The 12,922-nt window shown below is 40.3% G+C and overlaps 1 protein-coding gene across 1 annotated transcript in view; it reads left to right on the plus strand.

The window, feature by feature from the left end:
• The window catches only part of pde8a (phosphodiesterase 8A), a 61,270-nt gene that overhangs the window by 24,434 nt on the left and 23,914 nt on the right, over positions 1-12,922 (plus strand). The window contains exon 2 of the mRNA XM_047363244.1: positions 9,603-9,659. Coding sequence (XP_047219200.1) covers positions 9,603-9,659 — 57 coding nt within the window. The remainder of the gene's footprint in view (positions 1-9,602; positions 9,660-12,922) is intronic.

Here is a 12,922-nt window from a genome sequence, read left to right on the forward strand (position 1 = left end):
GTTGCTGTAATTTCTGAGTGGCTCAGCGTGTGCTGGGGCTGATGTGTCACTCTGTGCCATTTAGCTCATCACTTAGTTCAGTGTGTATGAGAGCCACTGTCTGCCTGCCTGTCTGGGACACAGTGTGCATCCACACCTGCAGCTGAGACCACTGGCCTTAATCAGAACTAATCAAGAACATTGATTAATCTCCATTTGATTCACATTTTTAGCCCGAAAGTCACACACACAGAGACTAAACACCCGCGCAAGCTTCCCCTGACTCTAGTTTTCTCCATAACTACGTGGGGTGAAGTCTGAAAGGAAGACTTAGTCCTGAACCTAAAGGGGGCGTGAGATCCGGAGAAAAGCTGCATCACACGGCGGGATCTGGAGATTGTCGGAAATCATGGAGACCGTACAGTTCCTACAAAGTTAGAGTGTTGTAGGCATCCCAAGATTCCCTGCATCCGCATCCCAGAACTTGGGTGGAGGAAGCTGTTTACTCTTTCTATCTCTTACTGCTGACGTCGGCGCACCGAACAATGTCATCCAATTTCCTGTTTTTCACTTAAGTGGAAAGCCGCTCTCCCACTGTGTGTGGCGTAGTATAGTGTGTGTATGTGGGTCTACAAGCATGAGACAGAGGAGCTGACAGGCCGGAGGAGAGCAGAAGAAGGAGGAGAATTATAGGCCCGGATACATGGGGAGCAGGATATAGGGTCAGCGGCAACTTCACTAAGTAAATACATTAGATGTGCTGAATGAGAGCAGCAGGAGACTGAAGACTGTTCTGATCGTTGCGGAGTCGTTCTGCTGTACCTGCTCCTAAATAGTCAGAATGGCCAGAACAAGCGAGGAAAGTGTGATGTCTCATGATATACACGGCCTTTTTAAAGGGTTCACTACTCAATTTACCTCATTAGATAATTAGAATGCAGTAAAATTCTGCTACCAGCTATTCCATATCTCCACTCTTGGAGACCAAACTCTATCCTCTAAAATGTCAATGTTCACTGCCACAAAACTGAGTTAATCAGACTTTACCTTGAATGGCCTCTGCAGTCCTGACCTAAACCATAACGAACACTTGTTTAATCAACTTGGGCATACTGATTGTGTCAGTGACTTAAAAGCTGGTTAAAGAATGGGATGCCATCCCACAGCAGTGTGTGACCAAGCTGGCAACCAGCACAACAAGGAGCTGCCAGACCGTTGTGGTTGAGTATGGTTCTTGCCCACAGTACTGAGGCCCTTGTTTGTTTAGTAAGTAAATTGCTGAATTGTCATAATGTCTTATTTCTTTATATTTCAGTCTTCCAATCTAATAACACCAAAAAAGAGTCAATAGCAGAAAAAGCTGTTTGGTATTGGCAGAGAAGATTTGACAAGATGTTTATAGGCATAAGCCACAGTCTCAGCTCTGGTGCTCAAGCCACAAATGCACCATTTAAAGGGAAATAAAAAGCTTTCCAGCGGTTCAAGATTTAATGATAAGAAGCATTGTTATTACAATGAAATAATCAACCAAACACAAATGTCCTTATTTTTGTACTAAGTTTACATACATACTAAGTTTACTGCCTACTATTATTTTGGTAAATGTCCCATAGCAGGATTAACAGAAATCACATCTACAGTGTTCTATCATATCTGACTGGATATTCAGCTGCTCTTCTAGCAGGAATTGGTAAGCCGCATTAAAATACTTGGTTTCCTGGAACAGACGCAGGTCTAAAGCATATCCATACATTTTTAATAAGGTTGAGGTCGGACAAATTCCAAAAGCTTATATTTAACCCACTTTGTCCATTAGAAAACCACTTGTGATGTGTGTTTGGGACCATTGTTCTGTTTGAAACCTCAACTGTTTCTAAGTTTCAACTGTCTAGATGTTGATTTGAAGTGTAGCTGAAGAATTTGGAGGTAACGCATGAGGACCTTTTTACAGTAAAACCGTCCCACAGCACGATGCCATAACCATGCTTAAGAGTCAGTGAAGTCTTCTTAGGTTTGAAACCCTCACCTTGACTCCTCTAAACATTCTGCCATAAACATTCTGCCATGGGCTGCTCTCTTGGTCGCTATTCTGTTGGTCCATGTTCATGGTGTTCCAGTCATTTCTTGTTTATGGTGGACTTGAGAAACTGTGGTTTCTGGTTTGTTCTTGAAAGCCCTGATCGATTTTCTTTTATTTTTTTATATGAAGCTGACAGTTTGAGTTTCAATGGTTGAAACTTGAATACAATTGAGTGCTCCACCAGGAATAGAATCCCAATCAGACATGAAGCTGATTTTGGGCACAATGTCAACCCTACTGAAAATGTTTCAACTGTGCTCAAAAGCTGCTTCTGTGCTAGGAAACCATTCAATGTAAATCATAAAATTACTTTCCTAAGAAGAGTACAGGCCTGCTTACCCCTTTACCAGTGTCAAACTCCAACTGGCCTCTCTCCTTAACATTTCTCAATTAAAAAATATGGCTTCTTCACTATCTTTACTATCTTTACTAGTTATTTCTGCAGCTATTTTTCTCTTTTTGTCTGCGTTCCCATTTTCCTTCTTTTTTTAAATTTCTTTTATTGTGCACCCTCTCCCTGGTTTGCTTTTACTCGGTGTGATACTCACAGGCTGTCGTAGACAGATAAATTGTATTGAATTCTATTACAAAATGAGACACATAGAGATTCATTATGTATAGTAATATATTTCAAATATTTAGTTGCTAATTTTGATGATTAGGGATTACAGCTAATGAAAACCCAAAATTCATATAAGACTAATAATAATACAGAAGTGCGAGATTATGGCCCACACGTGGCAACTGACTTGACAGTTTACAGAGTGCTGTGTTCAAGCATATTAAGGGAAGGTTGAGTGGAAGGAAAACCTGTTGGAGAAAAATATGTACATAAAATAGGAATAACAGCAACCTTGAAAGGATTGTGAAGCAAAGCCAATTCTAGAGAGTGAGGGAGGTTCAAAAGGTGTGGACTGCAGTCTAAATCGGTGCACCAAAAGGCACCAGACACAGACGTATTCAGGACATAGGCTAGAACTGTCAGGTGAATGCTAATTTTGCATCTCAGCTGAAAATTCAAGGTCTCACAATCTGAATAAAGAGTGGATAGGCAGAGAGTATGTTTGAGGTCTAGTGTGCAGTTAGCATAGTCAGTAATTCTTTTGAGAGCCATGTCATCTGCTGATGTTGGTCCACTGTGTTTTATGTGTTTAAAATGTAATTAGAGAAAGGTTAAAGTAAATACAGATTTTTTATGTTATTATATATTATTATATTATGTTTGTAAATAGACATTTAACAGAATATGAGCATGTTCGCATGAGGCAGAGAGTTTAAGGTGTTTAAGTAATATTTGTCATTCACTGACCTCAGATACATCCTCACTATTCATGTTGCTCTACAAACTTGTTGCCTTATTAGCAAGTCGCCCTTGTGCACACATGAACGCATGCAGAGAGTGCAATCCCTGGTGTGACTGGTTATAATTCAGCAATGTGTAGTAAGAGGATGGAACAAAGATTATGTAGGCATCCACACCATGTCCATGCTTCTCGCCTCCGTGGCCTAGCTGCTCTCTCGCTTTCCTTGCTTGGTTTGCCTCTAGTCGAGTGCTGGGCTGCAGAACCCTGGCTGAATGATTCATTGCAGTGTGTGTGTACTGTATATTTCCCTAAAATGATGGCAGACTGCTCCAGCTCTGTTTTTGTGTGTGTGTGTGTGTGTGTGTGTGTGTGTGTGTGTGTGTGTGTGTGTGTGTGTGTGTGTGTCAAGCTTGCTATACAAGTTACACAACCTCAGCTGCAGTTGGATGTGCTGTGTCTTTGTCAGTCAGAGAGAGGAGTCTCACTGCATGGAGACAGTAATGTGTTGTGTGCTGCTCTCACTAGGTTGCAGTTAGCTGGAGGCTTTGTGGCCAAACTCAATATGTCAAGGTCCTGTCCTCGACCACCTCCCCAACATTCAGTTCCCATGTGGTATGCTTTCGTATGAGCGCTCTGCTTGCAAGAATTGCGTAGTTGCATACAGTGTACTGAGGCCAGAATATTGGGAACCATGTTAAAAACGCAGAGGTTTGAATGTATAATCAAAAATAGTAATGCTGAGGACAAAGTTCTTTGTTGAGTCTCAATAAATTAAGATAGGAGGTCAGATCTTTGTTTTTGCTGTTCAATGAAGACATTTCAGGTAACCACAACTAGTTTTGTAAAAAGAAAAATGAACACAAAAGTGATCAACTTCTATAATGAAATCCCCTTTCTTCAGAGGAAAATTGCTGCTGCATTTCTCTGCAGAATATTAAGTTAAATTTTGACCCCAGGATATTCAGACTACCTCCCTCCACTGCCACCTTGTGTAGCATGTCTTCTGCAAAGGTGGTACAGTTTGAGGTCGCCACCATCACAGTGTCAGAGGTCATGGAGTTGATTTTAAAGATCTGTGGTGGCAGGTTAACTGGACGAGGCAGAAACTGGACGAGTATCACTCTAAGGCGCTGAGAACGTTTGCCATTGTGTGGTGTTCAGGGTGACATGTATTTCAATCCTGTAGAGACTCACAATAAAAAACACAAAATGCGATTAGAGAAGTTTCACAATGGATGTTTATTTGTTTGGCGCTCGGATCCCAGAGGAGGACATGAATGCTAATAACGCATGAACTGATGAACGTCTTAGGATTAGAATTAGAATTGTCTTCCCCGGATCTGGTACTGGTGATGGAGAGGATGCCTGATGGTAATGGAACTGAGAATCCGATGGAGGCGATGGGGTGGAGGAGGGACGAAGCTCAACTGACAGCAGAGAGATCCATGAATGGGAAACTTTAAATGCGGAGCCTTGAAGGATCATTGGCTGAGGATTATTGCAGACTTGAAGCTGATTGGTTGGCGCAGAGACGGACAGAGAAACCATTGGGTGAAGCTGGAGGAGGGGTGAGTCTCCCAGATTGAATTTTCGTCTTTACTTCATTTGTTGTGTTGTATTCAGGTCTTTACTTAAGTGGACTTAGTTATGGGAGGCATAGTGTTATTATCCAGTCTATACGTGTTTTTGTGGAGAGGCTTTACAGCTGTTAATAAAAGGCAAAGATCTCAATTTACCAGCCCACCTACATTCCAAACTTTACATATGGCCAAAGGATGTATAGTAACTACAAAAAGTAGGGAAAATGGTGTTTGGCCAATTATTTCTTTGTTGCATCAATGACCCTCTAATAAATCTTTCACTGCTGTAAAGCTTGTTTATTTCTTCTTAAATGGTGCCATATTCAGAAGGTAGATGCAATACAAAGTTGATTAAGTGGGTTGTGCCCATGAAAATCTTGTCAGATCCTCTCTGCCAATGCCAATCAGTTTATTCTGCTATTATCTCTTATCTTGTGTCTATTATTTGGATTAGATGATTGAGGTTAGTAGAGACCAAACATATTGCCAATTTAGCAGTTCATTCATTTAGCAGCTAGGTGGGTCTTTAATGCATGGAAGAACCATACACATCCACAACCGTCTGATACTTCCTCCTCATGCTTGGTCACACACTGCTATGGGATGGCTCATCCCTCACTCAGCCAATATGGTTTTGTCGGTCAGTTCTGCATGAAATCCACACCCAACCCAATTACATAGGTGTTCAGTGTGCTTAAGGTCAGGACTGCAGGCTGGAGTACAGAATTCCCAAATTTTGGAGGTAGTCTCTCATATACCGAGTGTGCGGGGGCAATTATTGACATCTTGGAGGACAGAATTGGTGCATTAGAATGGAGAGATGTGATTACAACTATTTGCAGGCTCCCATTTTGATATCTCTTTGCAATGAGATTGCCTTCAATGATGACAGATTTTGGCCCCACACCATGGGATTGCCTCCACTAAAAGCTTTTTAGCATTGGCAGAGAGGAATGGTCAAGTCTTTCTTAGGCTCAGCCCATGTACAGTACTTATCCCTAGTAATCAACCCACAAATGCATTCCTTACAAATATGGCATCGATTAAGAAGCAATAACGAGACTTTCCAATGGCATAAGATTTGTTATAAGAAATGAACAGAACACAAATGACTTTTTTTGTAGGCTGTTGCCTTATGATCCCCAGAACAAGCTTGGAAGAGTTTCTAGTATTTTTTTAATATTTTGGTCAACCAAAAACACCCTGACGAGGAGCCAGAAAAATGAACTCAGACTTTAAGTTGCAGGCCTGCAGGTTAACTTCTGATGAGGCAACAGAATAAGGGACCAAATAATGTTATCTCTTGGCCATGTCACACATAGTGGTACGAATAATTAGATTCTTTCACTATCATTCAAACATTTTGGAATGAACACCAGGTCTTATTTAGTCAGGTTCTCTTGTGGCATTTTCTTCCTCATTAGTTCCAGTTTAATTCCCATCATTCCCAGTTTTCTAACACGTGCAGCTTCTCTTCCATAGACATGAGGCTATCATGCGACCAGGTTCTGGCAGTTGTGAAGCATCAGATGATCTCTAAGCGCCAGCTCTTAGCCATCCTGATTCCATACTCCTTGTTTGAAGACAACTCCAACAAACAGCCCTGTGTCAGGATGACGCAAGTTTGGCTACAACCGAGGGCTAATTTGCCTCCCCCCAACTCCCCAACCGCCCTCCTCTTTGTTGTTTCATGGAGCTTTCTAAAGGCTTACAATTTAGCAAGAACCGATTTGCTCTGGAACGCTCTGAAATTCCTGTCTGTGTTCCCCCTCACATGTGTAGATTGTTTACGGAGACAAGCAATTCTAGTGGGATGGTGGCCCATGAGGGTCTTTTGGATGCAATTGTTACTAACCTCTGAGCTGGATTCCTTTTAGCAGGAAGGAAGCTAAATCATACGCTGACAGAGAAGAGTGTGCTAATGAAGGGAAAGTCAAATTAGTTAAACATTGGTGTGTTTTATTAGTTCTCAGTGTGCAGTGAAAACCAATCAACAAATCAGAGTAAAGTGATGTGTTGTATGTGGATCATACATTAATGTCAGCATCACTGTAATGTTACTTTTGCTAAAAAAGGATGCTTCTGCTTCAGTGATAAGATGCATTGCCAGAACTAAAACAAGTAAATTTTTTATAAAGCATTTTGCATAAGACTGAAAAAAAATTTAAGGTTAATGTTTTTGTGCTATTTACTGTTTGTTAATGCATTGGTGATTAAATTAGGTGATATATAACAATAATGTGCAAAAATACTTCTGTAAAAGTAATATTTACAACAAGAATTCTACTCCGATTAATCAAAGAGCTATGCTCGTTCCTTTGAGTTCTGAGCCCCGGTTGTAGAGTTGGACTCTTTGTTCTGTTCTTTAAAGTGCTGTTGGATGTGTGGCACAGCTTCACTGCTGTCTGGGAGGGCAGTTGCCATGGATGAGCGTTTGCGTCTCTGCTGAAAGGTTTCAGTGGGTAATACAATACAAAGTCACTTTTAGAGCATAAATATAAGGATGCAACATTTCTTTAGGCTTTAGCAAGATTTCACCTCAGTTCACACTTTTTACTTGCCAGTTTGCTTTTGTATCAACTGAATGGTGGAGAAAGCAGCAGCCATGTATGTTTTCATGGTAGCAGGATACCCCATGAAGTCATTGGATTTTCATAAAGCTTTGTAGAAGTTCTCTAATAGCCTGGGTCTAAATCTAGCTTTCAAAGGGAATAAGAGGAGAAATGCAACAACTGCTTTATTTAGTAATTTCACATAAATGAACCTGTGTAAGATCCCTAAAATACTCTTTAGTTCTAGTAAGCCTGATGTTCCTGTTATCTTTCTAAGTGTTCTTACGCATTATTTCTCCAGTCTTTCTAAGTTTGCCTTTTGTCTTTGGCTTCTTTTTTACTTGTTTCCAGAGGAAGGTTTTTTTTAATACATGGATGACTCAGGTGTAAAAAGGCTCCTGCACCAGTGATCGTCCCTAAGGGGTAAAAACATAGCAAAGACCCACTGTAAATCAGATCTTGAGACACTTTGTTACTAGCAGCCTGTCACAAAGATACGATTTGGTTTATTTACAGACATAAAAATGGATTTTCATGGAAGAACTTTATTACTAACAAGGATGTAAAGACCTATTAGTTGAAAATCCTTTTTCATTTAACCATAAAACAAACATGTTCTAGCATAGGATATTAACACTGGTGAACTGTTTTTTATTTCAAAGATATATGTTGGTGTTGCAGCTCTAGACAAATTTTGTTTTGTTGTGGCAAATGTGGTTCTTTGTATTGTAAAGACCCACATTTTGGCTCAAGTGCAAACTGGTTAATATTGCACACGACTGTCATTTTCTTTGTCATATTTAACTGCTTGAGAAAATAGGCTCTCCTTTTCTCTTCAGACCCAGACACATCTTATTCTCCTAAAAAACACAGCTCTGTCACATTTTAGGAGGGTCTGTTTGCTTAATGGTTTAAACTGAAACAACAAAGGCACAAAAAGTTGGACACGACAAGCTTCTTACTATGGCTAAGTACACAGGACCTGGTTTAACAATGATAATGCCATCTGAATTATTTTGGTTTTATAAAGTTGCACCAACTTTTTGATTGCTTCAAATGAGACATACACATATTTTTCACCTGCTTGTACATTTTTTGGTAAAAAGGAACAATGGAAAAATACAAAGAAAAAGGAAGAAAATGTCTCTTGGTGTGCATCAGAGCATGGCAGCAAAATCCAACTTAATGGTAGCAGTTTTGAGGCATTATGAAGATTAACAATAAGACAGCATTAAGTTAGTTTGATCTTAGTCATTGTTTTGATTAAGACCTATCTTTTTTATTATTTAAAACATCGGGAGATTAAAGGATGACGCATCTCTCGGGTCCTGTATCAATACTCTCTCTAACGAGTTTTTAATTACATCTTAATGACCTTACCTTCAGGTAGAGTTTAACAGTTAATGTCCAAAGCAAAACAACCTTTAGAAGAATTTGAGGTCTTCTGAAGGACGATCATGACAACTTTACAAGATTATAGAAAACTCGTCATCTTTGGAAAGAACATATGAAAAAGATTGTAGTGGTTGAAACTTTTTACACACAGTAGTTGCTGATATTTGAAGCAGGAAGAAAGACACAGTTATCCCTGCAGATATTTCAGAGAATAGACACTTTATTTTAAAAAGAACTTATTATGATTGGCGTTTAGATGCTACCATGTTTAAACATCAGCTGATTCAGTCTTTATTCTCCTTCATGATCAAATATGGCAATTTCACTAAAATGTATTATAAACTGATGTGATTCAGAAAGCGTTGCATTATTCCTCATCTGTATGCGATCTATCTGAACCCAGCTGTAAATTGTTAAATAAGTATCTTTTCTGTTTGCATGTTGGGTGAAAAAGTAGCTTCCTACTAGCTCACCTTCATTTTTCTGTCAGTCACAGGACAACTGAGCTGTTTATTTTCTGTGTGTGTGTTTGATGCAATTTGTCTCCCTCCAACTTTAGCACTTTGTGAGGTTTTAATCAGTTCAAATGAAAAGGCTTTTGCCACAGACTTTTGTAAACCCCAGTGGGCCTTAAATATAATACAAGGAGATATTTCATGTGAAAATGTCACCTTTCTTGAGTTCTAACCATTGTATTCTTGTTTTCTTTCAGACCACATTAACAGAGGTGCAGTTTGGACCAATGAAGCTATTTAAAGACCCACTTCAGGTATTATGAAACAATGGGGAACATTTGTCCCAGAACTTCGAAGGGAACACCAGGAGTGCCTCAGTGCATGGTTTACGTCTGTATCCATCAGCAGCTGATTACTGAGCTTTAGAGCTAAACTTGGTGTGGCTGTTAGTACTTTGTTGTACTTTTTTTAAGGATTAGTATTTAAAAATTGCTTTTGTTTTGAGTTACGGTAGATCTTAAATAATATCTTCAAGATGCCACACCTCTCTAAGAAACATGCAACCATTCAAGGGGGAAGCTTAACTGTTAATAGATGTGTTGTGTGCAACGCTGCATTGGGCTGTCAAGGCAACGGGGCCAAATATTTGAGACTGGGAACATACCATAATGAACAATGCACCTTCTGGAAGAACTGCACAGAGGATCACCAGTCACTGGAGGATGGACCTTCTGTGACATTCAGTGGCTCATGATACAGTTTGTGTTTGTTCCAGCAAAGTGTGTTCCTGCTGTTGTTTGAAATCTTGGAAATCCAATTTTGTAGAAATGTTAAATTCAGTTTAACAATGTAGAAATGTGGCATTAATTCTTGACTCTCCAAAATACCTAAAGTTTTTAGGGTTAAATGTAAGAATGTACTCATTGTCTTTGTCATATGAAGGGGGATTATTTTAAGAAACCCACTTTTTTTTTTTTGATTGGTTACTGGAAAACAAGGGTTAGTTTTAAACCTTGTGCATTGCAACTAAAACACAGCCTGGGTTATTCTTAAGAATTAAGCCCTCTGAATTAATGCTCTGTGTATTGTGAGTGCCTCATTGTTTGATGCACTTGACTTTGGCCACAGTAGGAAAACGAGGTAGAAAGATATCCCCTTCCTGTTTTTGTCACTCACAGCTGATCCTGTCATGCCTTCCTCCTCTACTCCTCCTCTTTTCTCTCGCCTCACAGGATCTGGCTGGGCCCACTCTGTTTTCAGCAAAAATGTTGTCTAAACTGAGTGATCAGGCGCTGCCAAATGCTTGCTAACCCCCCCTGTGACATTTCCTGCCTTGGACATGATTCTGCCTCATATTTCTTACTCCCAAATAAATCTTCACATGCTAAAACAAGGTGAAATGTCTTTGAGGATCTGATCTTGGCCTGTATTACCCAGGTCCACCACCTCTGCGGGAATGTTGACTCTCCTCCCAACAACCCAATGTGGAATTCTGATCCAATTCCCTGTGCGTACCAAACATAGTTGCAGGACTCAGAGGTGATGTATTTATGACCTGTGCACTTATTGCAGCTTGTAGGGAAAATGCTCTTACAGTATGTGGAATATGGTTTACATTTGCAACACCTCTGTCAGACAAACTGATTCGCTGCCTCACTGCTGCCTCAGTCTACTTTGAGCTAAAGGCTAGACCAGTTAAGCTCAAACTGTGAAGGCTGTCGAAACAACAAATTCTTGCAGTCTGGTACTTCTGTCCTGAATGAACCTCACAGGTGCGGTGCAAACTTAAATGGGTGGAACAAGCTTCCTTTTCTTTACATTAACTCTGCTGCCTGCCAACAGTTGGAGATGACGTCTGTTCGAGAGAGTGACTCATGAATCTGCTCTTAGTGCAGCACTGCTCTGGGAGGCGGGCCCAAATCTCTTGTCCAGTATTTACGCAAGTAAAGGGAAGGGAGACGGGGGGGACGGGATGAGGTGGGGGTGGGGTTGCATGGAAGCGTGGTGGCAGAGAGGGAGCTCGCTCTCAAAGGCTGGCTTGATGGTAGCTGCAGCACTTTCAGCCATAGCCTTGGGAGGGGGGGCAGTCAAGGCCACCTCGACTAATTGTGTCATAGATCATCACGGCGGACAACAAAACTTGTGACGCACAGGAATAAGAGCTGAGCCTGATCAATCTGGGCCTGTTCGCTTTGGGCCTGCGGGTCATACTGTAGGCTGATTATAGGACGACGGGCGCGAATGAGCAGGAGCCCAGCAGTGACGGCAGCTATGAGCTGTTGATGCACTCAGGTGTCAACATGACGTTTTGCTTTAGCTCTCTTTGTTATTGTACTTTAATCTTATAGAAGATTATTTCTGGCTCATTATTTGCTGTTTGAAATATCTTCTATTGAAACTTGTGTTATTATCTAATATTGTTTCAAAAGCACTTCCAGCTTATTGCCACTACATAGTCATGATGCCTAATCAAAGCATGAGATCGGATTACTGTACATGTTCAAATCTTCAAGTCTGAACAAATAACTGTTTTCTCAGTCCTTGTTAGTTCCTTGCATTATCACCCCTGAAACCTTTCACATTGTGATGCACAACAACCATACACATCATTAATGTGTATTTGAATATTCCGTGTTAAACCAACTTAAAGTTGTACTTACCTGTGAACAAGATGGATAAGGATGGCTTTCAAAGTGTTATACAGATAGAACATTTGAAAAGTGTGGCCTGCATTTGTATTTAGCCCCCTGATATAATAATGTGTTGAACCGCTTTTCGCTGCAATTTCATCTGTGTTTTTGTTTACCTCTCTATCAGCTTTGCAAATCTGGTGACTAAAATGTTTGCCTATTCTTCTGTAATAATAACTTAAGATCATTTAGATTGGATGGTTAGTATCTGTGAGCAGCAATCTTTTTAAGACTTGCCAAAGACTCTTACTTTGATTTAGGTTTAGGCCTTTGTAACACTTGAAAATGCTTTGATCTAAACTATTCCATTATAGTTCTGGCTGCTAGTTTAGGGTCATTGTCCCTCTGGAAGGCGAACGTCCGCCCCAGTTTTTTTTAAAAGCCTCTTAACAGGTTTTATCACAGAATTATCCTGTATTTTTCCTCCAGCCTTGCCTGTCCAGTAAAAGAAAATTATCCCCACAGCATAATGCTGCCAACACCATGTCACTGCAGGGTGCTATATTCAGGGTGATGTGCGGTGTTGATTCTCCACCACACACAGATTTTTCATTTTGATTTTTCACGGTGTAGATGATGCGTTCAGAATTTTGGGCCCAGCCCACACTGTGATTTCAAAGATCATAATGGAATTTAATATTTCATACTGTGCAAGCTAGATGTGACTCCTATCACGCTGCATGATGTCAGACTGCACGACGTGTTGCTGCAGCAAAATCCCGTCAGACAAATTCAACAGGACTGTCAATAATAAATGGAGGCAGATGACAATGTGGGAAAGGATACTGCATTAGAAGTGCTTATAGTCAAGCCAAGGAAGACTAAAATGCAAAATTAAAAATATGTATTTTCCCCCAACTAAATAGATGTACTTAAATTTAAAGGCT

The sequence above is a fragment of the Girardinichthys multiradiatus genome, chromosome 4, assembly GCF_021462225.1.
Source record: "Girardinichthys multiradiatus isolate DD_20200921_A chromosome 4, DD_fGirMul_XY1, whole genome shotgun sequence".
In the NCBI taxonomy this organism is placed as follows: domain Eukaryota; kingdom Metazoa; phylum Chordata; class Actinopteri; order Cyprinodontiformes; family Goodeidae; genus Girardinichthys; species Girardinichthys multiradiatus.